The sequence below is a fragment of the Crocuta crocuta genome, unplaced genomic scaffold (assembly GCF_008692635.1).
Source record: "Crocuta crocuta isolate KB4526 unplaced genomic scaffold, BGI_CrCroc_1.0 scaffold282, whole genome shotgun sequence".
NCBI lineage: Eukaryota > Metazoa > Chordata > Mammalia > Carnivora > Hyaenidae > Crocuta > Crocuta crocuta.
Window position 1 is genome coordinate 2,327,011 of NW_027529174.1, and position 24,609 is coordinate 2,351,619.

General features: G+C 37.4%; 1 protein-coding gene across 2 annotated transcripts in view; it reads right to left on the reverse strand.

Moving 5' to 3' along the window:
- Nucleotides 1–24,609, reverse strand: part of CEP135 (centrosomal protein 135) — a 79,210-nt gene that overhangs the window by 26,401 nt on the left and 28,200 nt on the right. For both annotated transcript variants that reach the window (XM_077757754.1, XM_077757755.1), the window contains 4 exons: nt 20,938–21,090; nt 19,772–19,924; nt 15,979–16,056; nt 7,841–7,992 (listed from right to left, as the gene is read on the reverse strand). In XM_077757754.1, the coding sequence (XP_077613880.1) occupies nt 7,841–7,992; nt 15,979–16,056; nt 19,772–19,924; nt 20,938–21,090 (536 nt within the window). The remainder of the gene's footprint in view (nt 1–7,840; nt 7,993–15,978; nt 16,057–19,771; nt 19,925–20,937; nt 21,091–24,609) is intronic.

Genomic DNA, 24,609 nt, shown 5'->3' on the forward strand with positions numbered 1-24,609 from the left:
ACTCTGACTGGCGTGAGGTGGTATCTCAGTGTGGTTTTGATTTGTATTTCCCTGATGAGGAGGGATGCTGAACATCGTTTCATGTGTCTGTTGGCCATCTGGATGTCCTCTTTGGAGAAGTGTCTGTTCATATCTTCTGCCCATTTCTTCACTGGATTGTTTGTTTTCCGGGTGTGGAGTTTGGTAAGTTCCTTATAGATTTTGGATACTAGCCCTTTATCTGATAGGTCATTTGCAACTGTCTTTTCCCATTCCATCGGTTGCCTGTTAGCTTTATGGACTGTTTCCTTTGCCCTGCAGCAGCTTTTTATCTTGATGAGGTCCCAGTAGTTCATTTTTGCTCTTGATTCCCTTGCCTTTGGGGATGTGTCAAGTAAGAAATTGCTGCAGTTGAGGTCAAGGAGGTTGTTTCCTGCTTTCTCTTCTAGGGTTTTGATGGTTTCCTGTCTCCCATTCAGGTCCTTTATCCATTTTGAGTTTATTTGTGTGTATGGTATGAGAAAGTGGCCTAGTTTCATTCTTCTGCATGTTGCTGTCCAGTTCTCCTGGCACCATCTGTTAAACAGGCTGTCTTTTTCTCATTGGATACTCTTTCCCGCTTTGTCAAGGATTAGTTGGCCATATATTTGTGGGTCCAATTCTGAGTTCTCTATTCTATTCCATTGGTCTATGTGTCTGTATTTGTGCCAATACCATACTGTGTTGATGATGACAGCTTTGTAGTAGAGGCTAAAGTCTGGGATGGTGATGCCTCCTGTTTTGGTTTTCTTCTTCAATATTGCTTTGGCTATTCAGGGTCTTCTGTGGTTCCATACAGATTTTATGGTTGGTTTCTTCCAGCTTTAAGAAGAATGCTGGTGCAATTTTGATTGGGATTGCATTGAATGTGTAGATTGCTTTGAGTAGTAAAGACATTTTAACTATATTTATTCTTCCAATCCATGAGCATGGAATGTTTTCCCATTTCTTTGTGTCTTCTTCAGTTTCCTTCATAAGTTTTCCATAGTTTTCATCATACAGATCTCCTGTACCTTTGGTTACGTTTATTCCTAGGTTTTATGGTTTTTGTGCAATTGTGAATGGGATCAGTTTCTTGATTTCTCTCTCTGTTGCTTCATTATTGGTGTATAAGATACAACCAATTTCTGTACGTTGATTTTGTACCCTACAACTTTGCTGAATTCATGAATTAGTTTTAGTAGGCTTCTGGTGGAGTCTGCCGGATTTTCCATGTAGAGTATCATGTTGTCTGCGAAATGTGAAAGTTTGACTTCTTCTTTGCCAATTCTGATGCCTTTTATTTCCTTTTGTTGTCTGATGGCTGATGCTAGGACTTCCAGCACTGTGTTAAACAACAGTGCTGAGAGTGGACATCCCTGTCGTGTTCCTGANGTATTTTCTATCTCTTCCCATTTAAGTTTTGGTAGTGCGCATGTGTTTAAAAATTAGTCCATTTCTTCTAGCTTGTCCAGTTTGTTGGCATATAATTTTTCATAGTATTCTCTGATAATTGCTTGTATTTCTGAGGGATTGGTTGTAATAAGTCCATTTTTACTCATGATTTTGTCTATTTGGATGCTCTCTCTTTTCTTTTTGAAAAGCCTGGCTAGAGGTTTGTCAATTTTATTTACTTTTTCAAAAAACCAAATCTTGGTTTCATTGATCTGTTCAACTTTTTTTTTTGGGGGGGGGGGATTCTGTATTATTTCTGCCCTTATCTTTATTATTTCTCTTCTTCTTATGGGTTTGGGATGTTCTTGCTGCTCTGCTTCTAGGTCCTCTAGGTGTGCTGTTAAATTTTGTATTTGTGTTTTTTCATATTCTTGAGATAGGCCTCGACTGCAATGTATTTTCCTCTTAGCTGCATCCCAAAGAGTTTGGACTACTGTGTTTTCATTTTCATCTGTTTCCATACATCTTTTAATTTCTTCTCTAATGTCTGATTGGCCGATTCATTCTTTAGTAGGGTGTTTCTTAACTTCCATGTTTGTGGAGGTTTTCCAGAATTTTTCCTGTGATTGATTTCAAGTTTCATAGCATTGTGATCTGAAAGTATGCATCGTATGATCTCAATTCTTTTGTATTTATTGAGGGCTGCTTTATGACTCAGAATGTGGTCTATGTTGGAGAATGTACCATGTACATTCGAGAAGAAAGTGAATTCTATGGCCTCAGGATATAGAGTTCTAAATATATCTGTTAGATCCATCTGGTCCAATGTGTCACTCAGGTCCATTGTTTCTTTAGTGATTTTCTGTCTAGTTGATCTATCCATTCCTGTAAGTGGAGTATTAAAGTCCCCTGCAATTAGCACGTTCTTATCAATACGGTAAGATTGTTTGTGATGAATTGTTTTGTGTATTTGGGTGCTTCTGTATTCAGTGCGTAGACATTTATAATTTTAGCTCATCCTGATGGATAGACCATGTAATTATTATATAATACCCTTCTTCATCTCTTGTTATTGGCTTAACTTTAAAGTCCAGTTTGTCCAATATAAGTATGGCTACTCCAGCTTTCTTTTGACTTCCAGTAGCATGATAGATATTTCTCCATCCCCTCATTTTCAATCTGAAGATGTCCTCAGGTCTAAAATGAGTCTCTTGTAGACAGCAAATAGATGGCCTTTTTTTCTTTTTTATCCATTCTGCTACCCTATGTCTTTTGATTGGAGCACTTAGCCCATTTACATTCACTGTTATTACTGAAAAATTCGAGTTTAGGGTCATTGTGTTCTCTGTAGGATTCATGCTTGTAGTGGTGTCTCATGTGTTCTTTGCAACATTTCCCTCATAGAGTACCCCTTATGATTTCTTGTAGGGCTGGTTTAGTGGTGATGAATTCCTTCAATTTTTGTTTGGGAAATCTTTATCTGTCCTTCTATTCTGAATAACAGGCTTGCTGGATAAAGGATTCTTGGCTGCATATTTTTTTCTGTTCATCCCATTGACTATTTCCTGCCATTCCTTTCTGGTCTGCCAAGTTTCAGTAGATAGGTCTGCAATACTATCTAGTAGTTGAGATGTCTCTTACGTCTCTCACTTTGTACGTTAGGACCCTTTTATCCCTAGCTGCTTTCAGAATTCTCTTTATCCTTATATTTTGCCAGTTTCACTATGATATGCCATGCAGAAAATGAATTCAAGTTACATCTGAGGGGAGTTCTCTCTGCCTCTTGGATTTCAATGTCTGTTTCCTTCCCCAGATTGGGGAAGTTCTCAGCTATAATTTGTTCAAGTACCCCTTCAGTCCCTTTCTCTCTCTCTTCTTCTTATGGAATTCCTATGATAGGGATATTGTTCAATTTGATTGTATCACTCAGCTCTTGAATTCTCCTTTCATGCTCCTGGATCAATTTTTCTTTTTCTCAGCTTCCTCTTTTTCTATAATTGTGTCTTCTAATTCACCTATTCTCCTCTCTGCCTCTTCAATCTGTGCTGTGGCTGCCTCCATTTTATTGTGCACCTCATTTATAGCATTTTTAAATTCATCACAACTATTTTTAAGCTCCACAGTCTTTGTAGCAATAGTGTCTCTGGTGTCTTCCATGCCTTTTTCAAGCCCAGCGATTAATTTTACGCCTATTGTTCTAAATTCTTGGTCAGTTATGTTGCTTATATCTGTTTTGACCAATTCTTTAGCTGTCATTTCTTCCTGGAATTTCTTTAAGGTGAGTTCTTCCATTTCACCATTTTGGCTAGTTTTCTGTCTCCTGTCAGTTTTAAAAGCTTGTGATGCGCTCTGCAGCTACAAGTACTGCAATATTAAAGGAGGCTCATAGACGGTCCAGGGCCTGTCCATTCAGAAAATGTTCTTTTAATGGTGTCCCTTGGTCTCTCTTATTGAGACTTTGTTTATTTTATTTCCCTACTTGTAGTGATATTTGGGACTCTCCACCATGTGTACTTTGGTTTGTTTCTTAAGGTAGCCCTGGAAAGGAAAACAGACAGACAAACAAACAGGGAACAAAAACACGGAAATGCACTAACAAATCAAACAAGCAAGCAAAGTGAAAGGGAAAAAAAACAAAACCAAAAACAACAAAAGACAAAGGACAGCCTAAAAGCATAAAACCAGAAATCCCAGCTACAAATAGAGAAGGGTGGAGACAGTGCTGATGGAAGAGCATATACAAAGAGAAATGACAGCAGTGGGGAGAAAGAAATTGAACACTGACCATGCAGAGAGACTAAAAGGCTTAATTCAGGGGCGCCTGGGTGGCTCAGTCCGACTTCAGTTCAGGTCACGATATCAGGGTTCGTACGTGGGTTCAAGCCCCATGTCGGGCTCTGTGCTGACAGCTAGCTCAGAGCCTGGGGCCTGTCTTTGGATTTTGTGTCTCCCCCTCTCTCTGACCCTCCCCTGCTCATGCTGTCTCTACCTCTCTCTAAAAAATAAATAAAACATTTTTAAAAAATTTTTAAAAAGGCTTAATTCAGATAGAGAATAAGTAGAATACGGCAGGAGGTGAGGAGGAAAAAAAGAAGATAATGTTACCCATAGAAACTATATAGTCTGATTATTTCAGAGAGAGAGAGGAAGGTAAAGATGGAGGTATAGAACATGCATCAAGAGAACAGATTATTACATGCCTGTTTAAGCAAACCTATAATCAGAATACCTGGTCCAATGTAGGGAAGAGATAAGAATGAGATAAGGGAGAATATATTTGAATAGCAAGAATTGATCTTGAGTTAATCATGGCCATGCATTAGTGCTGATCTTGGGAAGAGGGGTTGTTTCCATATCATCTATCTGTCTCCTGTAACAAAGCAGCTACCCAGCACAGATGAGCGTGGTATGGTGTAGGAGGGTCTTGCCTCCATTGTGGGTCCTGCTGGCCCCTTCCTGAGGCCCACCCCCTTGGTGATTGTGGGGAGAAAAATGGTGATCCCCAGTACCTTCTCGAACCAGGCATGCAAATCAATCTTTTGGGTCTGATCTCACTGTGCCACAGGTGCAGTAAAGGTGGGCTGTGTTCTATGTCCTGCACTCAGCCTCATTTCCAGACCTTACTCTGTGTGCATTAATGATACTACCAGAAATGTAATATCACAAGCCGGGGCACTTCCTAGCAGGGGATCGAGTAGGGGACTGGTTCCTCCTGATGCCACAAGGGTCCCTTGTGTAGCGTCTATTCTGCAGGGAATTTCAGGGACCAGGGCACTCAGGCCAAGGAAAGCACTGCCGTTATATATAGGATCTCTCTCTGAAAGCTCTGTGGTTTGAGATGGGATGACAGGATCCTTCTCCGTCCCGGGCTGAGGTTCTTCTCTTCTCCAGGGACCATTCTAAGATTCCCCAGCCACTCTTTCTCTTCCCTTTGTCACTCCACAGAGGGGGCTCCCTTCCCTCTGTGCCTCTGCATTCCGGCCCATTTTTATCTTCCCCAGTTTGCAATCATGCACCTATGAGGCTGTCTTCTTAGTGGACTCCATCTCTTTTCCTCCCAGACTCTTGCAGTTCAGTTTCCTTTGGCTTCAGCCTTTCTTTGAGAGATGCAGGAGGGAAGTATGGAACTCCCTATTTCTTCGCCATTTTGCCTCATGGGCATTTTTATACATTCATTTCTTCAACACGTATGTTCCAGCTGCTGAATCTCCATCATTAGAAAAAAGACATAAATCCCTGTCCTCATGGAGTATACATTTGACAGTGGAGGAGGATGCTAATTATAAATAAATTCTGTAGCAAATGGAGCGAAGTGCTGGCAGGCCTCATGGGAAAGCTGTCCTTCTCATACCAACTTGAGGTCACAGCCTGGGCATGAAGTCTGAAGAGTGGTGTCACTTCCTCCAAGTTCAGGGGCAGGGGTGATCAAGAGTTCATTTTCAGTGTGAGATGCCCGTGAGCATTCCCAAGGAGATTTCATAGGTATGCAGGTCCAGAGTTCAGAAGAAATTAACTTTTAACCATGTTGGTCATTAATATCAAGACTGGACCAAGACTCGGCTCACAGCTCTGCATAATTTCTTTCCCACCAGTGTGTAGCTCAGCGTGGAAACTTCCTATAGGCAAGTTACCTTCTCTTCTCAGTTTCTTGGTATCAACACTCGTTCCCTTATAAAATCTATTTTCAATAGTGAAGGCAAAGGCATAGTCCCGTTTTTACAGTATTGTCAGGTACTTCTTCAAAGGATTATCCATAAATCCTGACTACTGAGCTTTTATTTTTTTATTCTTTTTAAGTAGGCTCCACGCCCAACATGGAGCTTGAATTCACGACTCTGAAATCAAGTGTCAAGTGTCGCATGCTCTACTAACTGAGCCAGCCAGGAACTCCTTACCAGTGAACTTTTAATTTTGCTTTCTATTTTGACTTTTTTGGTGGGTAGTCAACTGGAGGTCATACTAAACAGGGAAAAGGGCATTATATAGTTTGGTGGCACTGAAATTTGCCTAAAGATGCTTGACTCAAGACGGGGAAGAGAATATGGGTCTACCAGGTAGATGGAAAGGAGCATATGCTTCATCTATCTGAGTATCAGCTTCATAAATGTCTTCATGTCAAGGGTAAGATAACTTTATGTGATTAAAAGGGCTTTTAATCCATTAAAATGGATTAAAAGAATATCCATTCTAGGATCAAGAAGATGTGGTTTATCTATACCATGGAATACTACATGGCAATGAGAAACAATGAAATCTGGCCATGTGTAGCANATTCTACTGTTCACTACCACTTTGAGTTTTAACTTATTGATCTTTTTTCTAATCATTACTATAATTCTTTCTGATCTCAAGTTGTTATTACTTCAACATTACATATGTAATGTCATGCTGGCATCTGAATATCTTTTATTGATCCTTATTGCAAATGTAATTTAGAGAGGACTATCTCCTCTGATTCTTCACAGTGATTCCCTTCTAACCTTAAGTCTTTTTACTTATTGCAGCTACCAGGTCCAGAAAAAAAGTAACTTTGTTGACATTTTGTTTCCTTCAGTGTTCTGTATTTTAAATTCACTAATGGCTAGCCAAGGACCCAGTCTGGTAAGGCAAACACATTTCTGAATCACTGCATCTTTCTCTCATCTCATAGAATCCATTTTGATTTCTCATCCAATCCTTTTGATTTTATGTAAGAAATGTTTCCTAAATCTAGCCTCTTTTCAAGTTCCTTGCCGCTATTTCCAGTCCAGACATACAGTCTCCATTGTTTGCCATCAGTCTCTTAAGACCCCAAATCCCTCTTCCCAGTTTCTACTAGGGTTCACCTCCTAAAAGGCATGCTAATCACATCACCTCTTTGGTTAAACTTTGTTTACTCTCCATGTTTATTATAAAGTAAAATCCAGACACTCTTGCTTATCATACCAAGTTCTTCACACCCTAACTCAAAACCAAGTTCTTCTAACCTGTAGACACTGCCCATTTTTCCATATTGACCTTCTTACCTTTCAGACACATCACCTTTTTAGACTCTGTATATGAATATTCTGATTTTACATTTCTTTGAAAGAGGAAAGACAAGGATAATGACAAGCAAAAATTTCTGTAATTTTCAGCAATTCTATACTGCAGAGTACAAACAATCCAAAATATCTAAGGGGAATTTTTGAAGGAAGTAGGTATAAAAACTTCTGTTATGTCTGCAATGATATCAATCTGAAAGTCTTTAAAAATAGGGATACTCAAAACCTACTCAGGTTCACTCAGTGAATAAGAACGTCCGGAGATCAGCCCTGAAATCCATATTTTTCAAAATCTCCCCAAGTGATTCTGCTACAAACCCAACTTTCACTGCTCAAAGGTCTCATCCAAAATGCTCACCACTAAGAACCTTATAGCCACTAACTCATTCCTGGAAGTGAAAAAACAAAACTTTCAAAAAACTTACCTGAGTGAGTTCATTTCTGTTTTGTGATGAGATGAGTCACCAGCCACATGGCTAAGTTTTTGAGCTTGGAGTTTTGCTTTGTTCTCTAATGACTCTACTGTTTCTTTCAATATTAACATTTTAGACTTTAATTCACATTTTTCATCTTCATGCTATAATTTAAATTAAAAAAATTAATAGGCGTATGTTTTGTTTTCCTTAAGCACTCTTTAATAATATTTCTGGAAGAAAACTAAGGAAATAGATTTATTTAACAATATTTTTTTTTAATGTTTATTTATTTTTGAGACAGAGAGAGAGCACAAGCTGAGGAGAGGCAGAGAGAGAGACACAGAATCTGAAAGAGGCTCCAGGCTCTGAGCTGTCAGCACAGAGCCCGATGCGTGGCTCAGATGCATGGACTGCGAGATCATGACCTGAGCCGAAGTCAGACACCCAAATGACTGAGCCACCCAGGCGCCCCTATTTAACAATAGTTTAATAGTCATGTGTACACTTTAGGTTCTAGATGTCAGAATGGGCATATACATTTATTTATCTCTCCTTTTCATGATCAGTGAAATGAAAAAGAAGATACCAAAAAAAAAAAAAAGCAATAAAGGAAGAAAAGAATATATGCATAACAGCAATAAAAAAAGGAAGGTAAACCATTAGCGAGAAGAACACTGAGAAATTTCTAAAAGACAGTAAGTACATAGACCTGAACTGAGGAAAAATCAGAGCAGAAAATACTGTAACACAAACACAAAATGGGCAAGACCTAGATGAAGAAACTATAAAATTTTCCTGAAGGACATAAAACACAGCTGGATTTCATGTAAAGACACGTTTCTGAATGGAAATACAATATTGGAAATGTATCAAAAGTTCCTGAAATAACTGGTAAATTCAGTGAAATTTCATTAAGAATACTAACAGGACCTTTTTAAAACAGGGAAGGTGGCTTAGATTTCATTCCAAAGTTCACTTAGGGAAAATAAGTTAAGAAAATAGGAAAAATTGTAGGGGTTAGGGGAGAACATAGCTAGACTTACCTTATATCAGAATAAATTAGAAAGCTACTATTAAAACAGTGTGGATTTCACATGATGAACAAATGCATATACACAGATGTAAATTTAGAAAAGGTAGCATTTTAGGGAAGTGGGAAAAGAAAAAGCTCTTTAAAAACAGAGTTGGGAGAGCCACTCATTAGAGAAGAAAATTAGCTAGATTTCAATTTTATTTTACATATAAATTCTAAATGATATAATGATCTATATGTAAAACTTAAAACTAAAAAAATATTTGTGATAAACAGAAGTCTTCCAGTGAAAACTGGAGACTGACCACACATATTCCCTCCATCTGGAAACAGTGCTAAAATGACAGTAAAGGAATAGAAAGTTACCCACTCATAAGGGCATAGAGAACAAGAAGGAGAACAAGAGTGGATGAGTGACTTCAATAATTTGTGGAAGACGAAAAGTAGATAGAATAGTGACTCAGAGCGGAAGAAGGATATAACCTAAAGCAAGGTTTCTGAAACTAGGAGCTACTGGTATTTGGAGCCAGGCAATCCTTTGCTGAGGAGGGGCCAACCTGTGCATTGTGCACTGTAGGATGTTTAGCAGCATCCCAGGCTTCTGAGTAGGCGAGGCCTTCTAGCAGTATTTCCAGGTATGAGAAGCACCTTCTGCCCTAGTTATATCAACTGCAAATTCTCCAGATATTGCCAAATATCTCCTAGGAGGCAGAACTGACCCCACATGAGAAACACTGATCTAAAGTGACAAAAGTAGGTAATATCCATGAGTAACTAGCTGATTTGCCCTGAAGAAACTCAACACATGACGGCACCAAGTGGTGGGTTGGGGTCAGGAAGAGAATTGAACAAGGAGATTGGCTAAAAATCTACACTGGGACCATCACACACCAGAGAGCTCCTCACACCTCTTTCTAGAAATTTTTCTTGGGAAGCAAAAATAAAAATTTTTAAATAAATCAACAGAAGACTTAGAAGATAAAGTTGAGGAAATGTCCCAGAAAGAATAAAAAGTCAACAGGAAAATAAGGGAGAAAGGATAAGAACCTCAGATCTCTTTAGGAGGACCAAAATCAACTAATAAAAGTTCCAGAGGGACACCTGGCCAGCTCAGTAGGTACAGCATGTGACTATTGATCTTGAGGTCAAGGGTTCAAGCCCCATGTTGGGCACAGAGCTTATTTTAAAAAACAAAAACAAAAAATTAACGTTCCAGAGAGAGAAAATAGAATAGTATAGTAAATTACCCAAGAAATTAAAAACCGGAGGTAAGGAGAAAAGTTTTCAGAAATAAAAACATGTTGGGGTGCCTGGGTGGCTCAGTCGGTTAAGCACCCAACTTCAGCTCAGGTCATGATCTCATGGTTCATGGGTTTGAGCTCCCATCAGGTTCTGTACTGACAGCTCAGAGCCTGGGACCGGTTTCAGATTCTGTGTCTCCCTCGCTCTCTGCCCCTCCCCTGCTCATGCTCTGTCTCTCTCTGTCTCAAAAATAAACAACAACAAAAAGGAAATAAAAACATGTACAAAAGACGAGGAAACAGAAGAGTATAAGGCATCTCAAAGAAAGTTAAAAATGGAAAATAGTGTTCAAAAGTTTTAGTGAAAATAATTTTCTAATCTAGATTTCCATATACCTATGCTGAATCATAGATCAATTATGAAATCTGAATAAAGGCATTTTCAGACAAGTAGTGTACCAAAAAAACTTCCTCCCATGTATTCTTTTCCAGGAAACTGGAGAATGTCCTATACCAGAATAAAGGGAAAAATCAAGAAAGAAGAAAACATGAGATTCAATACAGGAGAGGGAGACAGCAAATTCTTAAGAGAAAGACATTGTCTACAACTGAACAAGAAGATAGAAAGCTCAAGATGGAAAGTTTTCAGCGGGAAACAACAGAACTGATGGGTTTGAATATTCAAAAAATATTGAAAGGCATGGGGCAGCGGTTGGCGTTCTTAGCAAAAATTAGCAATCGGTTTAATGAAAACAGAAAAGTGACAAAAAGCAAAATGAAACAAAACAAAAGCAATTATTAACTCCAGGAAGAAGATATGTAAGAGAAAAGGCAAGAGTGGTACTATCCCATATGGCTGACCCATGAGCCATTAGAAGTCATAATATAGACAGTAACTACTAAAGTAAGTATACTATGTAATAAAATTATGTTTGAAGTAATGGCAGAAGAAAAAGGGAAGAGTGCTAAGTCATCATCTAACATCACAGAAATTCATTAAATAATCTTAAATCAATTAAGTACGACTAAGCAATTACAAGTACATTATTTAGAAACAGGGAGGTAAACAACAGGAGGAGTTAGGGGTTGTGAGTGGTAGTTTCGGAGATAAAGAAGTCGGAAACTTTTTGTGGGGTTATTTTGCATTAAAAATATTTCAAAACTCTTTGTACAAACAAGAGTCCATGTATAGTATAAAGAATAAAAAAAGAGGGGCGCCTGGGTGGCTTAGTCGGTTAAGCGTCTGACTTTCGCTTNAAAGAACATTTGTGTATCTATTATATTACCTGGCATAAAAATATATTATCTGAACCTTTAAAATACTTGTGAACAGTATGGATCCCTAAACAATATATAATTTAGGTGTATGTAACTATCTATATATGTGTATGTAAGTATATATATGTATTTTTTAACATTTATTTTTGATGGGGGGGAAGGGCAGAGAGAGGGAGAAAGGGAATCCCAAGCAGGCTTCACACTGACAGCAGTAAGCCCAATGTGGGGCTAGAACTCATGAACCGTAATATCATGACCTGAGCCAAAGTTGGATGCACAACAAACTGAGCTACCCAGGCATCTTAAGGTTTATATATTTTTGAACTCTACATAGATACTGTATGTTCTTTGACATATATATATGACATATATATATACGACATAGATATATGCATACTGAAGTTTGCAGCTATTATTCGTTTTCACTGCTTTGTAATACTTCACTGTTTGAAATACTACCCCCATTTATATTTTCCTCAAAACTGACATCAAGTTTGTTTTTCATTTTCTACCAGGGAGTTAATTATTTTGGGCTTTGTGAGCCCTATGGTCTGCTGCCATTACTTCGTTGTAATATAAAAACAGCCACAGGCAATGTGTAACAAATGAACATGACTGTGTTCTAATAAAAACTTTATTACAAAGACAGATTAGAGGCCACAATTGTTCTGGGGACCACAGTTTGCTGACCTCCAAGCAGGATTCATGTCTAGAAATGGATTTGCTGGATCATAGAATGAATGCTAGGTAATGCCAAAATATCCACCAAAGGGGTATCAGTTTGCACTTTCTGACACAACACATATTTGTTAAATAATGTGTTATAACTTGTTAATTTCTGATGTGATACAATTTTCTGATAGATGTAAAATGTTTTCACTTTAGTTTTAATTTGTATTTCTGCTATTACTGAGATAGAACCCCATTTAATGTTTATTAACCATTTGTAATTTCTTCTGCCATAAAGTGTCAATTCACGTCTTGTTTTTTTTTCTAGGTTAAATGTACAGCACATTCTCTCAGTGGCTTGTCTTTTCAATTTATGGCTATTTGGTGAACAACCAAGTGACAAAAAAACAAGTTTTTGTCAATATGGCCCTATTTATGTTTCCTTTCATTTTTGTTTAGGAGCATACATTCTGGCACAGACAATTGTTGGTTGTGTGATGTTAGGTAAATTTCCCTTCTGCCTCAGTTTCTTTACAAAATAAGGATAACATTAGCATTTACTTCCTATGGTTGTTATCAGAATTAAAATTACATAAAATGTTAACAAAGTGCCTGACACAGAGTAAATGCTATATAAATGATTGCTGTTATTATTATTTCCCCAACATCAAAAATATTTTCTCCTGTATTTTCTTTCAAAACTTGTCACTATTTCTTGAATATTCAAAATTTCTTTTTTTAAAAAATTTTTTAATGTTTTATTTATTGCTGAGAGAGAGACAGCGTGAGAAGGGGAGGGTCAGAGAGAGAGGGAGACACAGAATCTGAAACAGGCTCCAGGCTCTGAGCTAGCTGCTAGCACAGAGCCCAATGTGGGGCTCTAACCCACAAACAGGGAGATCATGACCTGAGCCAAAGTCGGCCACCCAACTGACTGAGCCACCTAAGCACCCTGAACATTCAAAATTTCAAGTAAACTTGAACTGATTTTTGGGTATGGTATATTTGAGGTAGAATATAATTCCTTTTTTTCTTTTTTTAAAGTTTATTTATTTTTGAGAGAGAGCACATGCACATGAGTGGGCGAAGGGCAGAGAGAGGGGAAGAGAGAGAATCCCAAAAGCAGGCTCTGGGTTGTCAGCATGTCCCAAGTGGGGCTTGATCCTACAAACCAGATCACAACCTGAGCCAAAATCCAGAATCGACGCTCAACCAATTGAGCCACCCAAGTGCCCTCTAATTCCTTTTTAATACACATATAATGTGAATAGCCAAGTGTCCCAGAAACAATTACTAAATAATCCTTTCTTTTCCCATTGATCTGAGTCCTTGATATATCAAGTTTTCATATATTTCTGGGTTTACTATCTACTGGATTTTATCATTCTCTTTTAATCCTTGTGATCTACCACTCTATATTAATTACTGACTCTAAAGGCTTCATACTTGGTAGGGTAAGTTCCACCCACGGTCTTCTTTAAAATCTCTTTGTGATTCTTAGCTCTTTGTTTCCATGTAATATTTAAAATCCTGGGGCGCCTGGGTGGCTTAGTCGGTTAAGCGTCCGACTTTCGCTTAGGTCATGATCTCGCGGTTCGTGGGTTCGAGCCCCGCGTCGGGCTCTGTGCTGACTGCCAGCTCAGAGCCTGGAGCCTGTTTCAGTCTGTGACTCCCTCTCTCTCTGACCCTCCCCTGCTCACGCTGTCTCTCTCTCTCTCCTAGAAATAAATAAAAACATTAAAAAATTTAAAAAAAAAAATCTATTGTTGATTTTCTCACACGCACACGTGCGAGAGCGCACACACACACACGCACATCACCTTCTTGAGATTTCAGCTGGAATTACATCAATTCTATAGATCAGCTTGAAGAGAATTTACATTCTTTTTATAAACATGATGTCTGTCACCTTTTTATAAACCCGATATAGCTCTCCACTTATTTAGATCTTCTTTAATATCTTTCAATAAGGCTGTATAATATTTTTCATAAAGGTCCTGCAAATTCATACGTATTTTACATTGCTCATCTCTATTAAAATAGTATGGATTTTCTTTTTATTTATCTTCTTTGGGATTTGTCATACTCCCAGCATTCACTGTCCGTTTGGAATCTGAGGATTCCTGTGTCTTTAAAATACCTAGAAAATTATCAGTCATTATCTTTTCAAATACTACCTGTCTCATGTTCTATTGCATTTTCCTACAATTGTGACTAAATACATGTGAGACTTTCTCACGTTATTCTCTAAGGCTTTAACTTATTTTACATTTTCTATAACCCAATCTCTTTCCAATGACTTCTAGTACTTTAGGTCTATTTTTCAGTTCATTAATTCTCACTTTCAGCTTCTGGGCAAGATGTAGTGACAGGGACCCTTCTACCTGAAATAATTAAAAATTGAACAAGATACACGAAATGATGATTTTCCAGACACTTAACATCAAGCAATGATGGACAGTGACCCTTGAGGGACAAGAAACAAATGAGATGTGCCCTACGAGCTTACTGCTTCAAGAAAATCCAAGCTGTGGCACAGGGAAAGGAACTCAGGTGAAGGCTAGTCATTCCCCTAAGTTCAGAAGATAAGACTGAGAATCAAGGAAGGTCGCAGTTAGGGTTTGCAGAGCATATATAGGAGGAGAGCTAAAAGCTCCAGAGATCTTTTAAAGGTACACCCTGAGATCAGAGCTCAATAGAGGAAGCTACCCAAGGCCAGACAAAAAAAATGTCAAAAAGTTAAAGGGAATAATGTAGGCCTGGAGTAATTCCTGTTCCCAAGAATCATTTGAAAACCTCAGATTTCATGGGGCAATACACAGTGTACTCAAATGGTTTTGTCCCAGCAGTGGAACAAAATCAGTCCAGGACTAAATGCTACTCTGGTCCCACCTAAAGAAGCTTAAAAGCAAAACTGAAAAGGCTCAAGCTACTTTCATCTACTTAATTATATCCCAGAACAAACCTCAAAAATATTTATAGGAATCCACCAACCAAGAAGGTGAAATTCACAACATCTGACATCTGAAGTTACCAGGAATGCAAAGAATCAGGAAAATATAGCCCATGATGGGGCGAAAAAAACCAAACTGACCCAAAGTTGATAGAAACAGATGACAGAATTAGTAGACATGGTAAATAAAAACAGTGAAGACACAGTAAAGGAAATTAGCCAAAATGAAATACCAAGAAAAAAATGACTGCCAGAACACATATCAATTTATTAAAAATACTATATAGAGGGAAAAAGCAATAATGAAAACAAATTTCATTTTTTCCTCCCTGTCTGTATAATGATTTTTTAAAAAGAGCAAAACAGCAATAATCGTAACTAATACCTACTGAGGCTTACAACATGTCAGTGACCCTCCTAAGTCCTTGACATATATTAACTCATTTAATCTTCACAAAAGCTTAAGAATTAAGTACTAGCACCATTCCCATTTTACAAATAAAGAAACTGAGGGAGAGAAAATTTGAGTAGCTTACCTACAGGTAACAGGTAACAGAGATGGATATGAACCCAAGTAGTCAGCGTCAAAGTACACATTCCAAATAACTGTTATACAGCATTCTAGCACACTATTTTGTAATTCTGTCTTTTATTTAAATGTTTATTTGATAGAGAGATTGACAGAGAGAGTGAGCATGCACTGGAGAAGGGCAGAGAGAGAGGGAGACAAAGGATCTGAAGTGAGCTCTGTAATGACAGCAGAGAGCCCGAGGTGGGGCTCTAACTCACAAACTGTGAGATCATGACCTGAGCCAAAGTCAGATGCTTAACCAATTGAGCCACCCAGGTGCCCCAATACTTTGTAATTTTAAAAACATATAATATAGGGGTGTCTATAGTATAGTATATTGAATATATAATGAAATAGCTATTCATACAACACAATAAACTCCAAATCCAGTTTGATAATTACCTGATGATTAACACGTGTCAAATGTTCAATAGTTTTCTCTAATTTTGATTTTTCAAAAATACTCATTTCCTGGAGATTCTGAAAAAGAATTGTATAGAAGATATTCATTCATATCAGATAACAAAATTACCAGAGTAAACAAGTCTATAGCACTATTCTATTTGTCTTTTTAAAATATGGAAATGTTTTAGAAAGGAAATCATTAGACATTTTACAATAATACTTTTGGTTGAAAGAAAAGAGGGACAGGAGTTTCTTTTATATTCTACCTCCATGTGTAACTGTAACAAAAGACACAGAATGGTATGGATTTGTTTTAAAGATTTATATAGACCAATCCATTAGCACAACTATAAAGGGAAAAAACCCAGCAGGTTAAGTAAGATCACGAGTATGCCCCTAGTGAGAGATGTCAGAGGAACAGAGTGCAAAGAAAAATTCACAATGACAAAGGAACATAATACTACAGGGCCATGCAAGCGATCAGAATTTCAACAATGGGCTGGTCAACAGTGTAAACCAATGCTATGTCTACGGTTGTGTTACTTTATCCAACTATTGCTGATGCTACGTGTAGGACAAGTGATATAAGCTATGTTCTCTGAGAATTTTTCTTGTGTGGATTCATACTTCTATCCATGTTACTTATTAAAAACAGACAGACACCCGATGTTTGGATTACATACCTGGCTGGAAAGGTCACTGTGCTGTGTGAATGTGTATTCATTTTTTGTTTATTAAATCATTCAACGAGTACTGAGTACGTACTATATACCAACCACCAAGCAAGGTATTAGGAATACATAGTGAATAAAATGGATTAAGCCTCTGACGTCATAGTTACTAAAGTCTAGTAGAAAAGACAAACCTTAAACAAGACACTTTATAAAACCATGAATATTCTGCTAGGAAAAGGAACTTTATGGCAACATATTGAAAGGCAATCTAGAGCTTAAAGTTCATTTCCTATGTGAGGAAATGATGTTTAACCTGGCTCTAAAGGATGAGTTGGAATCAGCCATGTGACGGTACTCAAAGAGGTAAATGGTTTTTCAATAGCCTATGTAGAAAACTGGGACAAGAAAAAGTCCATTAAGCTTGGAGTCATGAAAATGAGGGGTGGGAAATGGAGGAAATAAGTTTGGGAAAAAGAAGGCAAGACCTTGAAGTAGGCAAGATCCAATCACTGAAGTCTTTGAAAACAGTTAACAGATTTTAAATTGGAAATGATGTGATCAGATTTTTATCTCTGAAAGATGACTCTAACTTCAGTATAAAATATAGATTTGAGAGGCTGCTAATACATAAATACAGTGGAGAGAGAATAATGGCCAGAAGAGGATGGCAGAGGAGTAATAGAAAGAAGTAGACAGATTCAAGAGGAACTAATGTGAGCTCAGGAGCCAGACTCCATGTGACTTTATAGTTAGGTGATCTTGGACACAGTATTTAAACTCACTGTAACTCAGAGACCACATCTGTAAGCATTAGCTATCTGAAAAGGCAATTATGATGATTTGCTAAGAGAAGCCATGTAAAAAGCACTTAGAACAGAGCCTCCCACATGAAAAGGGCTTAATAAATGTTAAATATTATTTAAGAGGTAGCACAGATAGGACTTGGTGACTGATTGAGAGAGAAGAGCTTTAAGGGAGAGAGGAGTCAGTGATGCCGCCTAGTTTGACATCTGTGTGGGTAACAGAATAAGAGGAAATTAATTACAAGAGGAAGCTTAAGGATTGAGATGGTTAGTTTTAAGTAAAAGACCTACTATTAACTCATAAATCTTACCTCCTACAATCTAGAAAGGTTCTGGTAATAGAATATCACTTTTTCTATCTTTGAGTGCTACTGCATTTTTTATTCCTATTTTTACATTCCTTGGTCCTTTCAACAAATACGGAAAAGAATAGATCAGTAGCTTGTGCTAAAAGTTGCCATATTGCACAGAAGTTTTCCATTTGGTAATTTTAACACTTATTTTTATAAGAAAGCACATTCTGGAAGGCAGTATTCCAAAAGATCCCAATTAAAAGTATTCTGTTGGGGTAAAATTTTAACTGAAAATGTATGACATGAAGACTACCATTATAATGCTTTAATGTCCTCATTCCTAACTTTAGTTATTGATTTCTAAGCATTAATTCAATAATATCTACTGAAAGTAAACTACACAGTCCATAATAGTAAAAATAAGAGCTATGTTGAGTTCTTATAATGTTCTGAACTCTATTAAGTGCTCTATGTACATTAATATATTTTTTGGAGATTATAAAAGAAAATATAAAATACTGTGTGTCTAAATAGGACACCAAAAGCACAACCGACGAAAGAAAAAAATACACAAAATGGACTTTATCAAAATTAAAAACCCCTGTGCTTTAAAGGACACCATTAAGAAAATGAAAAAGCAAGCCATAGAATGGGGGAGAATACTCACAAATCATATATCTGATAAGGAGCTTGTACTAAGAGTATATAAAATACTTTTACAGTCCAATAACAATAACCCACTGTAAAAATGTACAAAGCAATGAATAGACATTTCTTCAAAGATGATATACAAATGGCTAAATAAGCACATGAATAGAGGCCTGATATTATTAGCTATCAAGGAAATGCAAATCAAGACCACAATGGATACTACTTCATACCTACCAGCATGATGATAATAAAGAAGACATATAATAACATGTGTTGGTGAGGATGTGGCGAAACTAGAACTCTTATACAATGCTGGTGGGAATATAAATGTTACAGTTGCTTTGGAAAATAGCCTAGTTATTTATTGCTTAAATGTTTATGGTTATCATATGAACCTAGGTATTACTCAAGATTAAATGAAGACCTACATAAACAAAAAGTTGTACAGGAATGTTCACAGCATCGTTATTCATTAATAGATACAAAGTAGAAACCACACAAATGAAAATTAAAATGTTGTCTATCCATACAACGGGATATTATTCCACAAAAAAAGGAATAAATTATTAAAACTTATACTACATTGATGAACTTGAAAACGTTATGCAAAGTGAAAAAAAAACAGAAGATAAGAAACCACATACTGAATGATTCGATTTATATGAAATGCTCAGAATAGGCAAATCTACAGGGACAGAAAGTAGCTTAGTGTTTACCTAGGTCCAAAGAGGCTGGGGGGAAATGGAGAATGGCTGCTAATGGGTTCAATGTTTCTCTTCAAGGTCATGAAAATGCTCTAAAATGGATTGTGGTGATAGGCTGAACAAGTCTGAATATACAAAACCACTGAATTGTACACTTTAAATGGGTGGATTGAATGGCATGTATCTCAATAAAGCTGTTTTAACAACAACAATGAAAAGATAATGTCTCTCCACATGAGGAACTTCCTATTGAGATCAGAGGTCAAAAATTTCCTATAAAGAATCAGATAATAAATATTTTAGGCTTTGTGAGCCAGTTCCTGTTGCAAATACTCAACTCTGTCACTGCAGCACAAGAGAAGCCACACAGAATACTATGCTAAATGAATGAGTGTAGTACTCCACTAACACCGAACAGCAATGACATTTGAATTTCATTGTTTTTGTGTATCATGAAATACTTTTTACAGGACTTAAAAATGTAAAAATCATTCTTAGCACATGGTCATACAAAAACACAATGGATTTGGCTCATGTGTCATTGTTTGCCAACCCCTAATCTAGTTGTACATTCTAAGTAATCACTTTACAGGAAAATATATTTATAAAGACCTCCATTTTCTCCATAAGTTTCCTTTCAAAAATAAGTTGATCTTATTACTTACTTTTAACTTCTCTTTTAAAGCTTCTTTTTCTGCCATAATCCTTCTTAAGTCAGATAATGCAAGTTCTTTTTCCTTTTCCATAAGACTAATAAAATTATGGGAGACTGTGGTTTGGGTGGATTCTTGTCTTAGTGCACGTAACTGTTCCTGAGCCTTAAAGAATTAAAAGATATAAATAAAAAATGCTTTGGATATGCTCCCATGTGAAAAAAAAAAAAAGGCAAGCTACACACATGCTACCTTTGCTCTCGTCCCAAATCTAAACAAAATGAGTAAAGGGATTAAAATAATAAAAACAACAATTAAAAAAAAACCAAAAAGACAAAGAGATTGAGAGGAAATGCAAGCTACAGAATTTTGGAAACCAGACAGCAGATGGACTATTAGTAATTAAGCAAGCAGACTCAAGAAAGCGGAAATCCAAGCCAACAGTGGGGAAAGCCCAGAAATGAATCAATTTGCAGCTGGAGATTCCAAAAAAGGCTTCAAAAGTAAAAACAGCGTATTCAACTTAACCTTTTATTTTTTTTTTTAATGTTTTTTTTTTTTTTTTTTTTTTTAAATTTCAAGGAGAGAGACAGCGTGAGCAGGGGAGGGTCAGAGAGAGAGGGAGTCACAGACTGAAACAGGCTCCAGGCTCTGAGCTGGCAGTCAGCACAGAGCCCGATGCGGGGCTCGAACCCAGGAACCACGAGATCATGACCTAAGCGAAAGTCGGATGCTTAACTAAGCCACCCAGGCGCCCCTCAACTTAACCTTTTAACTTACATTTCCTTCTCCCTCTCTCAAAGTAGCAGTGGAATTTCATGGGAGATTGGTGTGGAGCAAATATACCAAATCATGGGTGCTACCCACTGTGTGACAGACTACTAACATGTCTGAATCCCAAGGATAAACTTGGCTCAGAGTCAGGCTAAGATCTGTTCCAGGTAATTTTAGAAGAGATTATCTCTAATAGACCTGACACATAGAACTGGAAAAGAGGAAGAATAAATATGAAAAAATAATAGAAATCTTTGCTTTAGGAAAAGGATGACAGTAATAGAAAATTCTAATTATGAAAGGAGTATCACAAGGTACATATATTACAGTAATTTAAAAGATTTATACTGTTCCCTTAGAGTTAAACTGTTGGATATAATTTGTTGGCTTAATCAATTTCTTACTTCATTATATAAGACACTTAGTTTATCTCTTTCTGCTGTCAATAATTTAACATTGGACTGTATATCCTCCATATGTCTTTCAAATCTTTCCAGCATACGCTGAAGTTCATCTCTTTCTCTCATGATCAGATGAATTTCTGAGTTGTAATCACCCTGAAACACAATTTAAAAACAGAAGTTATCATTTGTTATAATTATCACCATATGGTTGTCACAGGATGCTGGTAATGACAGTGACTAAATAATGATAACAGATCAAAAGCACACAATTTTTTATCTATAATGAGAACAGGAGATGAGAGTGCAGGCAGTATTGGGGCAAATCTCCTAGCCTTCAAATGCCCAGGAAGGGTCCCTAGTGCCAATGATACCACTTGATCAGGTCCCATCAGATGCTTCAAATGTCCTCCTGGAGTTGTTTATAACAGTAACAAGGAACTTGTTAGATATGCAAGTTCTGTAGGCCCACCCCAGACAGACTGAATCAGAAACTATGGGCACAGGGCCCAGTAACTATGGCCTATCAAGCCCTCCATGTGATTTGCATGCAAGCTAACTACTGGGAACCACTAGATTACAACCCACTCCAGGGGGAGGAACTAGGAGGGTCTGTGTGTACCTACTTACCCACTGCAAGTTAACTATTACAGCCTAGCATATTCCTCAGGGGTTTCTTTGGTGTTTTTTGTTTTCTTTTACTGAATCTAAGAACAGTTTCCCAGCCATACCAACCTCCCCACCTGTTCCAGTCCCAACCTATGTGAGGTCTATTTTTGCAGAGATAAATATAAATATTTCTACTGGGAGTATACATTAAGGATGTTCATCAAATAAGCAACTACTTCCAACATTTCTAAAACAGGATTAGGTTTATTGTTCTAGTCCAATTCAAAAGACCCACTATCTTCACAACTATAGTGGAAAATAAAGGTGGTAAATGTCAACTTGGAATCTAAGATATCTTAACATTAATGTACTAATGCAGAAGCCCCAGGTAGAGATAATCTGATAATCTGGCACACTGGAAAGCATTCTGATCTATGATATCACTATCTACTGTGCACATAACCATGTCCAACATAGACTTGGTATCTGTAAGTACCCCTAACCTGCCACTTGGAAATAAGTTATCTTTTTGGTTAAGCAAGCAAAATCAAGGCATAATGGCTGAGATTAGTTATCTGGACACTTTAAAATGACATTTTATAGGACAAAAGCAGATTAGAGTTTGAGGACTTAATTAAGGCTTAGATAACTATAAGAGAAAATCTGTAACCTAACCATATCTACATAAAAATATCTTACAGAAAAGAGGTGGTTTGCATGGAGGGGGACACTTGTGGGGATGAGCACTGAGTGTTACGTGGAAACTAATTTGACAATAAACTATTTGTAAAAAAAAAAAATAAAAAAAAAAACGGAAACTTCTGTGAATAAAGATTTGACAGTCCTGCAGATGTGACCATTGAGCACTAAAACGAAGCAGAGCTGAGCCTTGTATTGTCCCACTGCACTGGAGCCACACAGAGAGAGGGCCACAGCTAACAAAATTCAGCAGTAGGGCAAAAGCCCAGAAGCGAGGGACTCATTCTGCACATCTCCCTGAGCTGCAGGCTTGGCAGAAGTGTCACTGCTCATGCAGCTTCTCCCCCAAAGCTAAGGTGAATATCTGGGGTGGGGTGGGAACTGGGGGTCTTGGTTATAAAGAAAGTTGGGACATTAAAAAAAAAAAAATTTGACAAGTCTATTTTTATTACTGTCTAGGTTTCAGCTTAAATGTGACTTTCCCTAAGGAGTCTTCGGATTGACCAATCTAAAATATTTATTTATTTATACATATACAAATTGTTTTAATTTGAGAGAGAGTGCAAGCAGGGGATGGGGCAGAGAGAGAAAGAAAGAGAATCTTAAGAAGATTCCACATTCAGCATAGAGCCCAACATGGGGCTTAATCCCACAACCCTGGGATCGTGATCTGAGCTGAAATGAAGAGTCAGATTCCCAACTGACTGAGCCATCCAAGTGTTCCTCCAATCTAATTTAGATCTCCCTGTATGTATTCTCAGAGCATTATGAAATCATCTTTTATCTTTTCTTCACTAACACTATAAATGAGCTTATAAAGTTACCAACATGATTATGTGTTTAGTACACATCTTTAGCACTAAAATGTAAGCTCCATGAGGGACATAGTAGTTGTCTGCTATTACCACATCTTCAGTGCCTAGCATGGTACTTGATAAAATGTACAAATTCTCTAACATTAGTGACTGGCCTTTCCACCCCCTCCCCCCAATTTTTTATGTAAATTCTAGTTAGTTAACATGCAGTGTAACATTGGTCTCAGGAGTAGAATTCAGTGATTCATCAATTACATATGACACCCTGTGCTCATCACAAGTCCCCTCCTTAATATCTATCACCCATTTAGCCCATCTCCCACTCATTTCCTTCCATCAACCCTCAGTTTGTTCTCTATTGTTAAGAGTCTCTTATGGTTTGCTTCCCTCCTTTTTTCCCTTCCCATATATTCATCTGTTTTATTCCCTAAATTCCACATATGACTGAAATCATATTGTATTTGTCTTTTTCTGACTGACTTATTTTCCTTAGCATAATACACTCTAGTTCCATCCGTATTGTTGCAAATGGCAAGGTTTCATTCTTTTTGATGGCCGAATAATATTCCATTGTGTATATATATACATCTTCTTTATCCATTCATTTGGCCTTCTTAAGCAGGAACTCTAGCTCTTTTCTAAATATACCCTGTATGGACATAAATATGCAGATATTTATATTTGTGTTCATAAGTAATTGTTAATAACTCCCTTATACCACTTCATCGTTCCTACCACACACATATACAAGCTCATACACACACACATGCAAAATACTAAAGGCTATGAGCACAGGAACTATGTCTTCATCTCATGTCCAGTGCTTAGTTCATAGCTGGCACTCAGTATGTATCTGCTCAACTGAACCTAACTTTGTACCTAGACCTAATGTGCTTTGAATCAGCAAATAATAACATGAAATATCTACTAGGAACTAGGTGTTATGCTGGGCCCTAATGATCTCATGTAACCTTTATAAGAGGTTGAGCTACGTTCCCCACTTTGCAAATGAGGAAACGGGTTCCATGAAGTGAGGGAACTTGTCCAAGGTCATAACAACAGTTTGTGGAGTTGTAACTTCTATCAGGCCTCCAACTCTAAAACCCTTTCCACTACTACTATACCCAAAACTTACAACTGGAACCATAGTGAGTATAAGGTAAGAAGAGGCAGTGCCCACCCAACAAACAGCAGAGAATCAACAGGTGTATTTTTGACAAAGATCACTGATATTAAAAAGAACAATTTTTCCCCCGAGTTACTGCAATCCCAAGAAACTGTGCCTAACAGTATGCCGTAAAGCAGGAGTTGAAAACTCACAGCTTGAACCAAACTGGCTTCAGGGAGATCTTTGTTGTTTGCCATGTAGTTTCTAAACATATTGAAAATACCCACGTTGAGGTGCAGATGCACTCTCTAGTGCCCAGGAATCACAACTGTTTTACCCTCCACCCATTTCAGTCACTTACACACCCACGATTCCCTACCATTCTCCCAACTTATTATGAGAATTCCAAAATGCTCTGAATACTCTAACTTTCTAAACTTTAGA